General features: G+C 44.4%; 1 protein-coding gene across 4 annotated transcripts in view; it reads left to right on the forward strand.

The window, feature by feature from the left end:
* Positions 1-20,043, forward strand: part of SATB2 (SATB homeobox 2) — a 390,132-nt gene that overhangs the window by 183,264 nt on the left and 186,825 nt on the right. For 3 of the 4 annotated variants that reach the window (XM_085648674.1, XM_085648676.1, XM_085648675.1), the window contains 4 exons: positions 3,325-3,451; positions 6,455-6,578; positions 18,515-18,617; positions 19,294-19,404. In XM_085648674.1, the coding sequence (XP_085504800.1) occupies positions 3,325-3,451; positions 6,455-6,578; positions 18,515-18,617; positions 19,294-19,404 (465 nt within the window). The remainder of the gene's footprint in view (positions 1-3,324; positions 3,452-6,454; positions 6,579-18,514; positions 18,618-19,293; positions 19,405-20,043) is intronic. The other variant, XM_085648677.1, reaches the window with a different exon arrangement.

A 20,043-nucleotide genomic window follows, 5' to 3' on the forward strand; every position in this document is an offset into this window, starting at 1 on the left:
ATAGGGAAGAAAGTTAAGAAGGATTAAGTTAGTGTTAAACATGCCATCCTTAGGGCGGTCTTCCTCTAAACGTTTCGTCTTCCTCCTCCAGTTTTGCTGATCTCTTTTTTGTAGGCCTTAGGACTCTGTGGTTTTTCCACCGCTAACCAGTTTTAAAGTGCATGTGCTCTCTTCATTGAATCTGGTGAAATTGACTTACACCCAATTGACATATTTAATTTACTTGTAGGTTCCTATTAAAGTAGTACAACATGTACCCAGGGCCTGTATATAAAATGCTACTAGTGGTCCCGTAGCACTTATTCTGCAACCCACTTAAGTAGCACTTTTAAACATTTCTTTAGCCTGCAGCTTGTGTGTAAAGTTCAAACTGCAATTTAGACCTGGCAAAAAAATATTTTGCCAGGTCCAATCCTTCCTTTTTAATACATATAACTCACCCCTAGAGTAGGCCTGAAACAGTCCACTGCACAGCACAGTGTTTCTAAAAGTTGGAAATGTACTTTTAAGTTTTACATGTCCTGGTACATTCATATTTCACTACTGGAAGGCCTACCTCTCTAAGAATAACATTGGGTTACCATAAGTGATTAAGTGATGACTTCAATTAGGAGCAGGTAGGAATGTTGAGTTTGGTCTCTAAAGATCCGGAATTAAAATCCCTCTTTATTGGTAAAGTCACATTTTAAGTCACAATTCTGAAAATACAACTTCTAGAAAGTTGATATTTTCTTGTCCCAACCATTCGCTGCCTGTATCCTGGGTCACATGACTAGGTCTGGCTGGCAGCTGGTGTTGGTGTATTGCTCCCAGACAGTGAGACAAAGGGCCATAGGTGTTGGCAGGATGGGCCATCTCTGACTTGATGAGGGGGGTGAGCTTCACCTACCACACTTGCACATAACAAAGGCTCTGCCTGAGCACTCGCACAGGGTTTGTCAATAGTCTTTGTTCCCCAGAAAACCTGGGGCCAGGGCTGGGAGGAAGGGGATGCTGACACCCCACAGGATGGAAGCCTCTGGAAACTTCTCATACTTCAAAGTGGGCACCACATATTAATATTGGGCCTCAGACCCCAATTCTTCAGATCACTTCTGGACCTGTGAACTCTGCCAGGAAGAAGGACTGCCCATCTGTGAAGCCTTGCCTGCTGACCTGGTTTGCTGCCCAAGGACTGCTGTTGCTGCACCAGTACTCTTCTGCTGTGAGCTGCCCTGCTGAAATCAGCATGCCTGTGTGTCCCAGGACTCCAAGATCTCCAATGGTCAGTCGGCTGATCACCTGATCTCAGAGCCACAGGGACTCAACAGGTTTCTCTGCATCATGCATCTTCGACGCAGGACCGTGCATCGCCTTGATGGCTCTGCAAGCTTGATCTAGCGCAGTACCTCTTGAATGCTGACAATCAACCCAACATCACACAGCTCTGACGCAGGGCCACGCATCACCTCGACAATGCCGACAACCGACCTAGCTAGATGCAGCGTGACTCACCTTCATGCAGGCCCTCACAAGGCCCAGTGACTGTACCAGCACCGGCCCAGTGTGATGCACCTCGACCATAGCGCATCGTTACGCAAGTCTTCAGAAGCCTCAACGACTTCTTCAACGACAACACAGGACCTTGCATAGGAAGCTCCCATTGACAGCTGCTGACTTCGCTGCTCCACCCATCTTGGCGTAGGACCTCACATCGCAAGCTCCACGTTGACAGTTTTTCAACGCAGGCAAGCGCAACTCAAAGCAAAGACGTTGCATCGATCCTCAACAAGGATTTAAGGTATTCAGTTCAGCTGGCCTACATAGGTCCTTGTAGCTGGCCATCGTGGTCAGCATGAACTTGTAATTTTTTTCCCGGTCCAGTGTGACCAGAAAAACACAGTTGCCGTTTTGTGCTTCTTGGCACTATTTTCACTTAAATGTTTAAAATGGCATATCTCCGGTTTTACTGGTAGGATCTTTGGTGTTATAATGTCAAGCAATTTATTAAATTTTACTCTATTTTTATAAATTAATGTGGGTTTTCTCGTGTTGTGTTTTCACTTTATTACTGTTTGAAGTGCTGCATAAATACTTCACACTTTGCCTCTAAGTTAAGCCTGTCTGCTTTTGTGCCAAGCTACCAGCTGGTTGAGCACAGGTTAATTTGAGGTGTGCTTGTGTTTCACCCTGACAGAGATTGTGGTTTCGGCTTCAGCAGGGTTTAACTCTCTCAACCAGTCATCAGTTTCCAGCAATTAGCAAGAGAGGATCTGAAAGAAAGGACTGAGCAAGAAAGGGAGGTCGGGAGAAGGGGAAAGAAAGAAGGAAGAGATCAAGGAAGAAAGAACCTGATGAAGTAAGAAAGGAAAAATGAAGGCAGGAAGGACAAATAATATGGGAAGGAGAATAGTATCGAGTAATGGTATAAAGGAAGAAACTATAGGAAATAAGTCAGCTGGAGTAGTGAGATGAAGGACAAGTGGGAAGAACATGCGAAAAAAAGGTGGAAAGCATGCAGAGAGGCGGAAGAGTGCGAGCAAGGACAAGAGGGAGGTAGAAAAGACAAGGGATGGCAGAAATAAGTACTGTGTGAGAAAAAAGAGGTGATATGGAAGATGCAAGGAATGTGGAAAGGAGAAAGTAAATGGTAGTTAAAGAGTAAAGGTCGATGTATGAGAGGGAAGACGGTAGCTGGAAATCTTTAAAACACTGCAGAAAGGAGTGTTACTAGTTCAGACATTATCGCATTAATTTAACCTCTACTGTCCTTCATACGTCTCTTGGACATTCTAAGCTCAACTCCAAATCACAATTTGTTGCTTCTGCTTCTTCAGATTATACTGAACCGATACCACCAGTAAAACCACGAAGGAAAACTTCACTAAAGTGCTGATTGATGTATGTATCTAGCCTAAGCTCTTACTACCAGTGGTGCAGCTAGACCTTCAGCCGCCCATGGCGGTCCCTGCGTTCACCACCTGTGGCAGGTGCAGGTAAAAGGGCGGTGCCTCTGCTGGCCCGCGACGGTCGCATGTAAGAGCGGGGACTGCCGCCTCCAAAACTCCTTGCGACACCACTGGTTTCTACACTCCTTCACAGTTTCCATGCTGCCAAGGCTGCTGTGTGTGTTCTGCTCTGACTCATGTTGTGTAGATGCTCGGGCTGCACACACCACATCTTCCTAAAATGTATATGTAATTCGGTTTAAACAATCAAGGAAATGATGAAGAGGAGTGCTTTAATCAAAGTTGAGACTTCCTAGGATTCTTACAACAGAATTCTTCATGCACTAGTTTACTCATTCTTGACATAGTTCACACCCTTTTTTCCCTCTTCTTACAGGAATCATCAAAGTGGGCAGATGGAACCCCATGCCTCTCAGTTACGTGACCGATGCCCCCGATGCCACTGTTGCTGACATGCTGCAGGATGTGTACCATGTGGTTACTCTCAAAATCCAGTTACAGAGGTTAGTGCCCCCTCCCCAACATTCATCTTGTGACCTGGCCTCAGTGTGTTCTTTGGCTCTTATGGAAACTGACATACTTTCTGGAACCTCTCTCACGAATCCCTAACTTTCTGCCGGAAACAAAAGAGACTGTGGTCCATTAGGGTGAAGTTCACCTAGTCTCAACAGGGTAGATTCCAGGCCAAGCTCAAACGACAAGATGGTGATTCTATAAGGCACAATACACAAAACTAGGAGACGAATAAAAATGAGCAAACGTATCTTCTATGTTCTCTTCAAAGTAAGAATGCTAGGTGTTCAGTGACACCATAGTCATTGTCCTCGGGCCAGGCTGGTAAGATTGGTCCTGTTTGGCAAGAGGGTTTCATCAGCTGTCAGCCATTGATTTTTGGTTCTCCTCTTTCGAGTTATGACACTTTTCAGAGTGAAAACATAGTCTCCTAATTTACCGTGCCGGCAGTCTAACCCCTAAGCGATGAGTCCATGGCAGGCTATCGAGGTCAAACATCTGCAGTTTGGTGACCAGTGGGAAAATTACGTTGTGACGTCATGTGGTTAAAATTAGGGGTGGGCGGATTTCGCAGAATTTGATTTTGCAGAATTCTGCAGAGTTACATAAAAGCTCTGCAAGTTTCCACAGAGTTTCGCTAATGGGCAAATTAGGCATGTCACGCTGCTTGAGCTATGAAAGAGCCCAGGGAGTGCGTTCCACACCAAAAAAGCAGCGCAAACAGCACCACGTGGCACTCCAGAGGGCTTAGCTACTTGAGTGGATTTTGCTGCCGCTCGAGTAGATTGTCTCCCCGAGTGGCAGCCTTCTGACTGTGAACGGTCGCGACCGCCCACATTAGAAAATTCCCGCTGGATGTCCTCCTAGAGACTAGAAATCGTGCTTGCGAGCGCTAAATCTTGCGAGCGCCAAACAACTTACTGCTTGTGAGAAAAATTCTGAAGCACAGCGATTTGCAGAATTTGACCAGTGCTCCGTTTTACAAAAGTAACGCAGAGTCGCTAAAATGTGTCCAATTCTGCAGGCAGAACACAAAATTTTAACCAGCCTTAGTTAAAATCACTAAAAATCCATTGCGTGCTTCTCTCTTATTCAGAACTTGATTCTGGAATGGAATGTAGGGATTTCAGAGACAGTGGTACCTGATTACTATATTATCGTTATTCTTTTTTTATGTGTTTCTTAGTATGATCATTGTATAAGTTCATGTTTGTATGCCTGATATTTTTTCATGTAATGGGATCTGATATGGTATTGTGCGTTAATAAATTAATTTACTACTATTACTGTTACTAGAGTCAATGACGCAAATGCATGATAAAGGCGACTCCATCGACATCCAGGTCCCTACTTACATGTCGTTACCATGGCATTACTAATGAAGCCGCCAACTATCACTATGCTATAAAATGGTGAAAGGAAATTAATGACCAGGATGTATTTCTATCACTGTACAAAAACCTTATGGATGCCAATGAGGGTAGAATGTTCAGAGCCCCAAGAAGATGCCTAAAGAAGCCCAAAAGGCTGCCAGGTTGCCATAGTACATATTTTCTAATCTAAAGCATGCCAAGCAAAGGGTGACCCAGTGATAGTCTGCAATACGATTTATAGTAGAAACAGAATTTGAAAAGTTCAGGATCGATGCAGATCGTCTAAATTATGCAAACAAAATGTGCATTTAATCCCAACATTTTCACTTGACCAAATTCTGTGGCTTAGACAAAGTCACGTTCTACTCTCTGGCGTCAGCCACCTTTTCAGCCATAGTTCTATGCACAGTGGTTCCAGGAAAACCGAGGAGTGGAGAAGATGGAAAGCGTTTGAGTAATGAACTCTGTTGAGGTTTGCACTGCTATAGGATTGGTAGTAAGTCCACACAGGGCAGTTTGGGGAATGACCTATCCTTAAATGAATGAAAGCAGATCTTGAGAGTTAGGTGGCACGATTGCCTTTAATAGAGGGGGTTTGGCCTTTAAAGAAATCGAGGGACTTCCCCTATAGTCAAGCTCTGAATGGTTGTTGGACTGGAACAGCATCAATTACATTGTCAGCCATTTTCAATTTCTCCCTAACTACATTGTCGTTGTTCTCTATTTTCTTGCTCTGAGTTGCACTGTTTTCCCTTCATGTCCTTCTTCACCAAGTTCAGTGCTCCCTTGCCCTGTTTCCTCTTCTCTCTGAAGCCATCCTTTTTCTCTCTGCCTCATCTCTGCCTCTAACTGTGTCCAACCTCCTTTTTAGGTCTCGCCTGACCCAGCGCATGCGCTGGTCTGGTGAGACTTATTGAAAGGGCTCCAAAAAGTGCTACCAGGCCAGCCTAGAGCTACAGTGCATGTGCGATTACTTTCAATTTCGTTGCCGCTTTGATGTTTGATCGCGATCGTGATCACTTTCGTGGCCGCATGGCCACTAGGCATAACCAATAGGTCTCGCTTTTGGGACCTTATAAGTATTTAGTTATGCAACTGTTGCATGGCTAAATACTTATAAGGTCCCAAAGGCGAGACCTATTGGCTATGCCAATGCTTGTTTCTCTTTGCCCCCTCTCTCCCTCTGACTGAGCCCGAGAGCACAAGGCATGCTCTCTTCAGTAATCGTGCTCACTCCGCTCTCTCAGTGCCCCTTGCCGCTGCACCTCTACCTCTGTCCTGCCCTTTCATTTCCAGGTCTATTGCTGCTCCCCAAGCTGGCTTTTCACCGACTAGTCTTAGTAAGATAAGCCTCGACATGTGCTGTACAACATCCCTCAGACTGACTGGGGTCCATGGGAAGCCTCTTGCCGCCTACGATGCACAGCTTCTCAAAAGGCTGAGAAGGAAGAATGGTTTCGGGTAGAGAGGTGGGAAGTGGAGTTAGGAGAGCAACAAGGGTGGACAGTGGAGTTGGGAAACCAAGGAGGATTGGCTAAAAGTACGAGAGAGGGAGAGGAGAGGAAATGAACATTTTTTTACAGTAGGAAGGTCAAATGGTCTGTTCTTGTCTTTGTGCAGTTGTTCCAAACTCGAGGATCTGCCTGCAGAACAGTGGAACCACGCCACGGTGCGCAACGCCTTAAGGGAGCTGCTCAAAGAGATGAACCAGAGCACACTCGCCAAAGAATGCCCTCTGTCGCAGGTCAGTATGGTACCATCGTCTCTCCTAGTGTCATTGTGTGTCACACAATATCAGCTCCCGTCACATGGCCTCCTGTTGAGGAGTCAATATCAGCTGGTGAAAGGCTGGGTGAGATGGAAACGCCTACACAGAGTGGATTTCCAGCTTGCACGTGGATGCTCTGCATTGCTGATGTCCATCAGGGGTCTTGATATCTCCACAGAAGATCGCAGTGTAGCCCCACAAAGCCTCCGTAAGTGTTTTTGGGGCAGCTGAGGAGGGTCTAGTCAAGCCGTCCCGGGTTCTAAGCTCTATCAGTCTCCTTCCACCCACTTTCTGCATTGGTGGAAGGACAGTGATGAGCTCACAGCCCCACCCACTCCCAGCCTCCAAACCCACTCTCACACACTTAAAATATTTGGAAATTTGGGGGGTCTTTAACAGTGTGAAAGCCCCTCGCAAGTTAACACCCACTGACTGAGTGCCACGGATGGAGCAAGCATAGGAAGGAGTGATCCTGTAACAATGTAGCCTGTGAAACCCTTGGAGTAACCTCTCGCGGAGTACGGCGGTAAAGTATTAAAGAACTACGCGACAGTCCCAGTATTTCCATCCACGTATAGCACAAAGCATTACAATTAACTAATAACGATACGAAACCTACAATTAAATATGAATATTGGTTTGTATTATTGTAAATACAGGGACCTCTGCATAAAGACCGAGACGAAAACAACGCGCCTGCCCGCCAGGGATCCCAGTACTAGCAGGCACCAGAGTTGAGGCAAAGATGGCCCCAATGTGGCAGCTCAGGTGGTCTAGTCCAACTTTAATAAACATTACTATGTCAGTCAAATTCACTCAAATAAGTTCAAAATCCACATATGTGGTAAAATACAAAAATGATATCAGGTGAATGTAAAGGGAGTGACCATTCAGTTTTAGGTCGCCCTGTGAGTGGGACCTGATGCACCAACCTCGTAGGGTGGCACCAGGTTCAGAGAGGGACACCTACCCTCAGTGTATATTATGTTGGCCTGCTTGTGTTTAGCATCTTTTTACCCTCAGATCTACCGCCTTCGCACAGAAAAAAATTCAGCAAAAAGAGTTCGGCGTTGTGAAGAGTAAAGTAAATGTACAGGCTCGGTAATCTTTGCAGGAAGACTGTTCTAGGGGGATGCCTACTAACAGCCTCGATTTTGACTCTAATACAATTCCTCGCTCACAAATCCGTTTTAAAAATACCCTGCCATATGCGAAATGTCATTACAACCCTCAAGTGGTTAATATATTATTGACAGACGCAAATTGCAGCGCCGTCTCCGAGGACGCAAAGCGTCCGGTGAAGTCGGCCTGTTTATTAATGCGCTGGCAACGCAGCCTGTTCCAGCCCCGTTACCACCTGCACCCCACTACCTCCTTCCTTCCCCTAGGAGTCCCCCACCTCTCCCGCCACCCTGGTGGCAAATGGGGGCCAGGCCGGGCGCGCGGTGGGGATTCTGATTGCTTCTAATGGCACCGTGCAATCAATCCGCCATTAGCTCTGAAATTGTTCTGTTTTCCTGGCAAGGTGTGTAAGGTGTGTGTATCCTCGCTATGCGATGCCCCACGGCGCAAGGACTCAAACATATAAATATATCAGCCAGGCGCGCGGGAGAAATAATGATGGCTCTCCACTTTCCACCTTTGGCTTTTGACCAAGGAGGCCAAGGTCTCTAATACATAAGATGTCAACACTACTAGCAGAAACAAGCATTGGCAAAGCCAATGGGTCTCGCCTTTGTAACCTAATGTAATTTGGCTTTGCTCATGGTTTTTAGCCATGCTGCACAGCCTCCGTGATGGTGTGCAGTGTGTGGCTAATGTTAAAGAAAAGAAAAAACAAAGCTTTTCGTGCAGCCGCCCACATTAGTGTCCAACCTGAGTTGCATCGGTAAACAAAAAGGAAAATAAAACGAGCTCAAGCTTTTCTTTTTAGTGGGCTGGAGGAGCAGAAAAAACACGGTACGGGGTGGACGGAACAGTGAAACAGCATTGTGAGTGGGGCAAACGCTTGAGCAATTCTGAAGTGGATCCAAAAGCAACAAGGGGGGAGGTGGAGGCAGAAGCAACACAAGAGGCAAAAGCAACACAGGGGTTGGGGAAAACAACCCAGATGGTGCAGGAGGGGGAAGCAATAGGGAGAAACACACAAAAGAGTGCAGGGGGTGGGGAGATGCAGTTAGTCGACAGAGAGCAACATGGAGTGCGCGAGGAGAGATGTGCACAAGGGAGGCTGCTCAGAACCACACACACTTTAATGGAGTGCTTCATACAAAAGTAAAGAGCAGTGCTTGAAAAGCAGGCAGAGGAAGCAGCAATGCCAGCCAATAAAAAGAGGTTGTAAAGAGGCAATGCTTCATGACTGGGACAAATACAAAATTGATAAGCTGGGACACCAATAAGAAGCAGGCAAGTGACAGTGACGAAAGCCAACCAATGGTAAGCAGTGGGTGTGCTCCAAGACCTTCTACGTCTTGATAAGCAAATATATGGATATCAACATACAACACATTTATGGTCTAGTAAGCTATACACAACACTTTCCCTGCTGTTGGTCATTGTTGAGGACAATTTTAGAGCTAGCCTCTGCATACTGTATGCTTCATGGGCCCCTGAAATGTGGGTTTGTGGTTCATTGTAGAGTGCATATTTGATCAATTTGTTTCCATCTGATCAAATTGGATGGTCATTTAAAAGTTTCATTTTAATGGAAGTACTAAATCTGAAGAAAAGTCTACCGGTGGAATTTACTCAAACATACAATCACTTTGATGAAGGAAATTACAAAGGTAGAGTCTTGATTAGAGTTCCAGCTCAGCAGCCGGGTACACAACAGATCACTGCATATTGATGAATACAAGGATAGAATTAAAAGGATTATTAAGTTCTATATTATATTTGCACACACAGTGTGAGTAGCTTGTCAACATGGTAACAATCCAGCTATGTTTAGTAATTGGAGTTTTTCTGTACTTTCCGCCCCTTTGATGTCACTATGCATGATATCCAGGGGCTAGAAAAAGCATCTGAAAGACTACATTCTCCCACACACCACTGATAGGTGCCAGGGAGGGCAGTTAGGACTGTGTGGAGGAGGCCAGTATGGGATCAGGATGGGTAATGGTAGGAAGGGGGTACTACTGATGGGCAGCCGGCTCTTCAGGCAGTAAGAGAGGATGTAGAGAGGGGAGAGGATGCAGCCTAACGGCTAGGGCGGTCAGTCTCAAATCTTGGGAACTGGGTTTGACTCTCGCCATAAACGCTCAACATCCTGTGATTCTTTGAAAATCACGTAATCTACCCGTGCCTAACAACAATGAATGTAACTACAAAAAAACTGCGTATTTTCACTGGTTCTAGAGTTTTGGGCAGTTTTAAGCAGGCAGGCTGGGGATTTTGGGTGCGGATGGCCAGCAGGTGAGATACAAATTGGAAGGCTGGAAAGATGTACTGGAAGGAACAGAGCAATTTTATCAAAAGAAGATTTTGAATAGCTATGCATTATATGTAACTACCAGTGGTTAAAAAATTAAATAAATAACTCATTTGATGCGCTGTCAGGTTTCACACAACCCTAGACTCAAAACGCCAAATGGATTCGACCCAAAAAATAAAGAATCATATAAGAAAAAAGTAGCATATGGTATTTCAAAGATCTCATTTAAGGTATTGTGAGCTGGAGGCCAAACACTGTGCGGTGGTGGCCATCCTACCATATTTTTAGTTTTATCCAAGATCAGCACTTTACTGGAGATGACCAGGCTTCTGGCGTGGATCTGGCTGCCTGAGATGGTCTCTTTAATTTTCCATGGTCCTATGTGTCACATAGTTGTTGCTGAAAACTATGCAGGGGTAGTGGCGGAGCAATGTAGTTCCTTCAGTGTTGAAGTGATTGGCAATCATCTTCATGACTTTGATGGGAAGAGTCCATAGAAAGTTGAAACCCACACTTGAAAACCAAAGCTGAACTTCATTCAAAGAACAGACCTCAGGCCCTCCTTCACCCGCAGGCTCCTGCCTGCACCACATCCCTGGTGGTCCAGTGGAAGAGCCTGCTTTTCTGCTGGTCTGCTTTGTCAGCCTTTTTCTGTCTTTTTTTCTGATGCTGTTTTCTGTCTTTTTTCTGCTTCATTTTTCTGTCTTTGCTCTGCCCCCGCGGCCACTCCCCCCCCAGAGTATTTCCTCTCCTATCTCCCAGCTGGTCACCATTCCCCGACCCCTACCTATTGGCGGCTGTGTGCACCGGGTGAGCCGCTGGCGCGCCAAAGGTGTGCCAAAGGCAAGCCCGTCTGTACCCATCCGCAACCAGCGTCAGGGACCCTGATTCCCAGGCCACCCACCGCTATGACCCCAGCACTCTCCACGTATTCCACCTTGGACAAAACAACAACTGCCAGCTCTTGACGCCAAGCAACTCCCAATGCCTGTTCTCCTGCAAACATTGCTGTCGCACCTTCACCCACTTCTGAACTCAGACAGCCACCGCCTACTGTCCGTATGCCAGAGCACACAAACCGCTGAGCTGCATCCTCCTTAACGTGTGCTCCCTGCACAGACATTCTGTAGAAGTTTGGGACTTCCTCAACACCCACTCGCCCGACGTCGCCTACCTCACAGAGACTTGGACGAATGCCAGCTCCACTTCCGACATCGCAACCTCCATCCCCGACGGATACAAGATCATGAGGAAAAACCACCCCTACCACCCCGGAGGAGGCCTCACCATCGTTCACAAAAGCTCCCTCCGACTGACAACCACCAACTCGGATGACGCCTCACCCCCCATGGAACACATCCACTTCCAGATCCAGACCAACCCCAGAACGACACTCCGCGGAGCACTCGCCTACAGACCACCCAACTCTGCTCTCCATACACCAACTCCATCGCAGACTACATCGCTCCCCATGTCCTTGCCTACATGGACTATGTACTGCTTGGAGACCTGAACTTCCACCAAGACAACCTCAACGACCCCAACACAGCCCCCTCCTAGAGAATCTCACCAACACTGGACTGAAAAAACTCGTCTCCACCCCCACCCACACGGCAGGACACACTCTCGTCCCCATCTTCGCCGGAGGAAACAACATTCGCTTCAGTCACACCACAGAACCTCTCTGGATGGACCACCACTGCGTCCATTTCTGCTTCTCGAAACCCACCACACACAAACCCATGCCATGCCTCTCACACACAAACTAGAGCAAGATCACTGAAGAACACCTCACCCCTGCCCGCAGTCGCACTCCTCCCCATTCCACGACAGACGCCAACACTCGCCAAGAGACGCCGGTCCTGCCAAGCATATTTTGGGCTCACAACCAACGTACCACAGCCTGGGATCTTTGATCCCTGGCGGTTGTGGCAGTCTCAGGGTGGTCCAACTGCCCAAGTCAAAATAGGGCGGTTGGAAGGCCGCCACCGCCGTACCCCATGTGTCTGGCAGTCCGTGGACCACCAGACTCCTAAACAGCCCCTAACTTTTGGCTGAACCTACAGGAGCAGCTTAAAAAATCTCTGAGCTTAATCACTGCCTATTGTTTAACTAGCAGTCTGCTTATGATAGCTAATTCCAATTCCAATCAGGCCCATTGGTATCTGTATCATGCTGGGGATGGTACTGAAATATTGTAATAAAATTCTGCCTAAGATAAATATCATATTCTAACTATCATTCAGAACAATATCAGTACCTGTGAGTTGATTATAGAACATTTACCCTCAACTGGCAATATTTTTCTAAGCAATATTTAGGCCACAACATTTATGTTGTTTAGTATTTCTGTCCATGAAAATTAGGCGTAGAAACATCTTACTGTCAACAACCTCTAAAATGGCTGATTTCTACGATTTCTGTAAATCCCTATATTGCTACCTACATAATTAAATACATTTCTCTTCTTTTTACTACAGACAATAAAATATTATAGCCCCGTATTTCACATACTGTTTAATAAACTTTTGCCGATTTGAAAAAAAGGTCTTGTGTTTATCATAATTCTCCACAAATAAACGTATGATTTGTATATGTTATATTCCAATATATAATAAGTACCACGTGCTGCATGGTGCTATATCAGAGTTCTGATGCTATTTACAAACGTTGTGAGTTATATCTCATGTTTGATGCTTTTATTATACAAATGTGAGTGGTAAAATCCAATATTTAACCTGGAACCATGAAATATGATATATATTTCACAGTTCCCTGTGTAATATGGATTTCATCATTATAAAGACAGCCCCCTATCCACTATGCAGAGCTTTCCCATTTTCAGGTCTACTGAGATTATGCAGCACAGAAGACCAAATTATGTGGCATAGTTATCTAAAATATTTGGCCCAAACTGCTCATTATGAAGTAAACTTTTGGTGGATCTTGCAAAATATATGGCAAATGTTGTGAAACATTTGCTAAATATATGATTATACAGTAAATCTCCAAAATTAACCGTCCCTCACTTTGTCCTCCATTTAATGAAAGTTAACCAAAGCATTCTAATTCCAATCAGTGACCATTGTTAGCCTCACTTTGAAAAAAGTTCATTTTCAAGCTCGCTACCCCAAAATAAACATGCAACATAAAAATGGGTAATGTGTAATATGGTCCTATATTGGGTTCATGGTTTATGATACCACTAGATCCTCCCAATGCCAATAATGTACCATATTCCAGCAGAATAAAATATAATATAACATAACATAATATAAAAATAATAATAATATAATACAATATCATATCATATAATATAATATATGCTCTTCCTCAATGGAGAGATAAGCTATAAGAGTGAGCAATTGATAGATAGGAGTTCATAAGGACACAACATTCACAAAAAGAGCATCCTGCTCTGGTGAGTTTGCACAAGCAAGACCAGTACCAGGTGCTTGTTGATGGGGATGTGTCTGGTGTCTTGTGAGTCTTTTGGAAAGGTGAACAGTTGTAAAATAAGCCCTTCACCCCTGAATCCTGGAGTCAGGAGTTGTCTGGCAATACTAAATTCCCACAGGACAGTCCTGCTGACAAGAGAATATAAGGCCCCTTTACTGGAGAACCTGAGGGTTCCATAAATGAAAGAGAGGTTCTTTGCACACTTTCACTGGCCCAACAAGGGAATGAGAGGGGATGTATTTTGCTGAAACTCCAAAACTTACCAGTTGTCTGATAACTGTGGAGGTAAATCAATGGCTCTTCTGGCACCACTGCCAATTATAAGGTTTCATTTAAGATAGTAGGGATTTACATTTTTAGTCTCTTTGACACTCCGACCAGATCAGAACACACATATATTTGTTGTGGTGAACAATGCTACCTGTTACAGGCATGTGGTACATCACAAGAGCATGAGTGCCTGTGTGTTCAGCAACTGCCTGCAAGGGATGTTTTCCCTGTCCCCGTTTCCATAAAGAAAGTTGGAAACAACTTCTTGTCCATGTATTTGAAGGTAATATGTGACAATGCTGAGTTACATACATTTCCCCATCTCAGACCACTCTCCGGCCATAGTTTTGGTACAGAATGCTAACAAATCTTATGCAAAGCTTTGAATAGAAAGATGGGCAATTCACAAGCTTCCGTGGGATATCTTCCTACTTTGATTCAGTCAGTCAGTCAGTCATTCTTTATTCGACGATTAAAAAACACCATAAAAGCACATATATGCAAACAGTTAAAAATACAATTAAATCATTACCAAGACCCTGACTGCTACTATATACATAGTTAAAAAGGAGACTAGACAAAACAATTCATTGTGATGATGACAATCCGACCTACTCTCTAGTTGCCCTCAATCGCACTGCAACTTTAATAAAGTTCATGATACAACATAATGTCAAGGGGTCAGCCGCTTTTTGCAAGAAGATTAGAGCCTCTTTAGCATGTATTAATTTAGCTTGCTTTAAAATTCCTACCAAAAATCTACGCCTAGGCATTGAATAAAAGGAACATAGGAGTACAAAATGAAGGGTGTCCTGCGGAGACCTATTGTCGCAGCCGCAGGCACCCGTCTGCTCAATTGGAAATATAAAACCTGGTGGGTCAGCCAGTAGAAAAGGTAAAAGATTGAGCCTAAAACGGGACATTAAAAATCTATCCTGGGCGTTATACATAAGATAAAGATACGGCTCCATTCCCTCGGTGTTTTTTACAAAGCTATAGGCACTCACAGTACATTTGATCCCTTCAACCTCTGCTCTGTTTGTAGTTCTCTGGGCCAAAAAAGATCTCTTAATAAACAACTTGTCTTGAGATACAATCGTTGTCGGTTTTAAAAAAAGATCCTTGCGGCCAAGGTTTTCCAAACTGGTAAGTACATATTTCAGCCATGGTATACTCATGCTTTTATCCCTTCCCATGCAGTCACTTATAATTGTTTGCTCAAAGTAGCCTCGGGATTTGACCAGATTTTTAGCCATGCCAAGATAGGTCTAAGTTTAATCAAATCTTCTAAATATGGCCTCCCTAATTCTCTATGGGCTATTACAGCTGGGGTACTCTGAGGTATTTTCAAGATTGAACGTAAAAATGTGTTTTCCTCCTGCTGTAATTGCTGGGTGTTTACAAAACCCCATACTTCTGCACCATAGGTGGCCTTCGAACAACAAATAGAACCATAAAGATTCATTGTTTGTTCAGGGGACCATCGGCCCACTCTCCGCCCATAGCCTGCAATAGCACCATTGGAGGATATCAATTTACAGCAGCGTTCCTCCACCAGGGCCTTAAATTGTAAAGAGCATCAAATAGTACGCCCAGATACGAGAAAGACTGTACCTTTTCTAGTGTGTGGCTTCCTATCTTGTAAGAGAAGCTGGTGCAAGGTTTATTGCCTGCCAACATCACATATGATTTACCCAGATTAACCGACAGGTCTAGAATTTCCATGAACTTTACAAATCCGTCTATTAAAATCTGTAGGCTCTTTGGGGTACGTGCAAGTAGGACCGCGTCATCCGTATATACGAGTACCGGGATAGGACGCGATCCTACGCTCGGGCAATCAGTTTTTAAATTGATCAGGGACTTCTCCAGATTATTAATGTAGAGTGGGAATAAAAAGGGGGCCAGAATACAACCTTGCCTCACCCCGCTAGTACATGGGAAGGATTCAGTCAGCCCCCCATCCATATTATAGCGTACCATTGCAGTGGTGTCCCTGTGTAACTCCCTCAAAATGTTAATCAATCCCAAGTCTATCCCCAAATGAGTCATCATAGTCCAAAGTTTGTCCCTGTTCACGTGGTCAAATGCAGCTGCCAGGTCCATAAACCCCAGATAAATAGCTTCATTGCTGGCTTTAGTATATTTCGCTACCAGCATATACAAATTCAAGCATTGGTCACTTGTGGATCTCCCCATTCTAAAGCCATACTGAGTGTCTGAGATAATGTTGTTCTCATCAGTCCACTCAGTTAGGCGATTAAGAATTACCCGGCCCAATATCTTAGCTGACACATCAATCAGTGAGATTGGTCGATAACATTGTGGATTGTCCCTGTTCCCCTTTTTAAAAATTGGGACAATTATGGCAGTAGACCAAGTTCAAGGTAAGCCACACCTAATGGCAGCATTTATCACTCTAGTGAGTATTGTGGCCCATAGCTCAATATTACTCAGGAACAGATGCGGTGGTGTCCCATCGGGACCAGGGGCCTTGTTTTTTGTCAAACCCTCAATTCCCACAATGATTTTGTTTAGGGTAAAATCTACTACCTGCCCCTGCTTTGCTGTCTCCCCCTCCTCTAGTACGGATACTGTTCTGTAATTATACAGACCCTTAAAATGTGTGAGCCACTGATCCAGGAGAATATTTGTCCCAATCTCGGGGACATTACTGTCCTGGAAACAAGGTTTATTAATTATTCTCCAGAACTCAGTAATGTCTCTCCTTTCTGCAGCCTCCCTTAAGTCAGTCTATGCTTCCCCCTGGAGAATTGCTTTCCTTCTCTTAATCTCCTTCTTATATATTAGTCTACACTGGGCTACTTTTTGTTTGTCCCTTGGCCTTTTTTTAAGACTACATTGATTCAATGTTGTCTACAAGGAAGTGCCACAGAAAGGAGTGTGGTGTATCCTCTTTGAACTGCACTTCATCCACCCTGTCTGCTGATTATATGAGCCAATTGATGCATCAAGGTAAGCACACTCTACAGGCGGGTCGAGATATATACATATAAAAAATTGATGCAAGTGAAGTTCCATTCTTGAGTTATTAACAGGAGAGTCAAGTTTCTAACCTTAGAATTTCTAAAGTGGCAAGCTTAGAGGACAAGTAGATAGGACCTTATGTTATTCTAAAACATCAGAAGCACCTATTATCTAACTGAGATTGGGTGACCTGGAAAGCTGGGCGGAGTCTTCCTCACGTAAATAAACTCAAGCCCTTCCACTAGTGGATAGAATTTCATTCATAGACAGGTATGGGCACAATAGCAAGCTCCTTCCTGAAAAACCTAGAAAGATGGTGGTGTGGATGAAATCCATCATACTGAAATCCCAACTAGAAAAGGAATGGAAGTTCATTCCTAGGTTTTTCTATCAAGCGGCAGGGGTGGTGTAGGTACCACCTATGCCATGTCAGCCCAGCCACAGCCTGTCTGCTAATCAGGAGTTTGCTATAGACATGGTTGATTTATGTTTTCACCAAAAACGCTTCCATTGACCAGCACCGAGCAGTTTTACCAAACTCATGCAAAGCTGGCCAGCCCACCACGCCTTTGTGGCATGATGGAACAGCATGCATTTTTTTTGTATTCCAAAGGTAAATCCACAAAGTAGGGGTAGGTATGGGACATTGTAAGGGCAACATACATTATCTGTGGTATTTTTTATTTCTTTATTCCACCTTATGGGAGACATTGATAGTTTTTCCTACCCAGGACCACCAATGTTGGACATGACAGTACTGGACAGGAAAACTAGGCAGATGTCTCCCCCAAAATAAGGTGAGCCTTCTAAAGCAATGCTTACCACTGAAGACCCTTGGGTGGCACGTTATGAGAGCTCTTTCACTAGTGAGGCTAGCGGTGGCTTATCATAAGAAGGGTGGCCATTCAGGGCCTCTCAATGAGGCAGGGGGTGAGAGCTGTTTGTGGATGGGCAATTTCCCAAGTTTTGACTTATCTCCATAATTGTCAACTTCTAAATGAGGCCCCAAGTGTCTTACAGAGGATGTGTCCCTTTATTGAACAGTACTATAGGCCACCATGGACCCTGTATTGCATCTAACATAGACGGTGCCTCTGTGATTGAGTCCTGTGTTTAGTTACCCATCTTTAGAAGGTGCATAAGCCAGCCTACACTGTTTTTCAATTGGAAGGCTCTGTAACACTGGAAGGAAGCTCTGCTGAGGTAGAAGTATGGAATGGTCAGTCAGCAATTGCACAAGAGAAAGCTGCAGAGCAAATAAGCCTATGTACTGCTTCACTCTCAAGAGCTACGGTAAACTGTACTGAAAGGCGAGTTCACCCTTGGACATTACATGAAGAAGGCCCAAGTCAATTAGGAAGTTGCTTGACATGGACAAATAATTTGTTTTTCCTTCTTAGTGGGGCAAGGTGTACTTTTGAGGCAGCTCGGCATCACATAACCCCCAACCCTTAACTGGCTCGTGGTTGGGCTGGATGACCCACCTCGTGGATTGCACTAGGCAACTAGTCACTATGCACAAGACATAATTTATATGTTTCTAAAGCCATTGATATATTTGATTTTAAAGAACTGGGGAAAGATGTCCCCTGTCCTAAAACCCATTCATCATTGTAAAAAAATAATAACCTTCCTGGGAATGGAACTTCGGATGCCTTCCTAGATGGATTATGTTCATGGGATTTGTATATTTGGTTCTTGTCACCTATGTTGTCTGGAAAAGAAGACTTCTAACATCTACACCTTCTTTTCTGTCCCACAGAGTATGATCTCATCCATTGTAAATAGCACGTATTACGCCAATGTGTCAGCGACAAAATGCCAGGAGTTTGGACGATGGTATAAAAAGTACAAGAAAATGAAAGGTAAACAGATCTGAGTATTCTTTCAATTCTTTGTTAGCAATGATGAATGTAAGCACTATACCTGCACATACTTTTACAGACTACCTAGAAGGGGTTGGATGTAGGAATAGAAGCAGACCACTGCTTTTTAGAAACATTTAGAAACCACGGTAGCAGTGACTTGATATGCAGGAGGCCTAGTTTTTCCTGGTGGCCAAACTCTGAAATGATGTGAGGGTGAAGCAAAAAGGAGCTCCAAAAGGGGCGTGGAAGGACAGTACACATAAATTCATCATGTGGCAACCCTGCAGTGCTAAGAGAAACTTCTCTATCTGGGAATGAGCACTCTTGCCTTATCTCAGGACTCTATGGTGCTTGCAATAAAAGGCGGGTATAGCACAAGATCAGAGGGAGTATACTGAGCGAGCACCACATCTCACATCCTTTTAGTCTTCCCATCTGCCCATGCAGCATTTATTTCTTGGGGTGATGAGGCATTTGTATAATAGGCATCTCCCATTGCTTTATCTTTACAAAGCAATGGGAGATGGAGATGGGTGGCCAATGGACAAAACAAATAGTGTAAACAAGGAAATGGGATACAATGTACTCTGAAGGTGGTTTCTGACCCATTGCTCCCCCCGACCATCATTCTCTGTCCCACTGCTAAACTGCCTCTTCCCCCCAACTCGCACAGGATTCTGGGTCACTTTCACATCGGAGGAGGGGGAGTGGCCTCGCTCTGGAACCCAGAATGACGATCGGGAGTGGGTGGGAGTACGGCGGAGCCCCAAACAGGAGCCGACAGGTAAGTTCATGCTGGATTTATATTGACATGAGATTATGTTAACACAAATATAAGAGACAGCGCAGTTCTGAAGTGTTGGCTCCCTGATGGGCCGTATTAGTTAAAAACAGGTGTGTGTATTTTTATATATTTTTAGTTTGTATGGGAGTGTAAGGTAGGATGCCTGAACCCTGAATGAAAGAACTTTTGACAGCAAACAAAGAGAGCGTTAATGACGATGATTTTATATTTGTGAAGCGCAAACTTATGTCCAAGGGCACATGTCTATATATTCATTAGAACAAGGGGACCCAAAAAGGTAAATGAGGACCTTGGGTAATCGTTTAGTATAGACAACAATGATCCTCAAAACATAGGTAATGCAACAATAAATATAGTTCCGAATTGATACTATATTCCGGGAGTCCAGCCGGACAACCGATTTAATTATGAGCAATAAAGGATGCATACATATAGAAACAAATGTACGTGGGACACAGTCCTGTGCCCAAGGTTGAACAAAACATTAACAAAACAAACAAGGCATTTCAGGCAAGACAGAGAGTTGAGCTTATTCAAAAATGCAATGTTATAAGCTTTTTTCAAAAATAGCTGTTGCACTTTTTAACACATTGGAGTAACGTGCATGCTATTTTTAGA

This window comes from Triturus cristatus, chromosome 3_2 (assembly GCF_964204655.1).
Source record: "Triturus cristatus chromosome 3_2, aTriCri1.1, whole genome shotgun sequence".
NCBI lineage: Eukaryota > Metazoa > Chordata > Amphibia > Caudata > Salamandridae > Triturus > Triturus cristatus.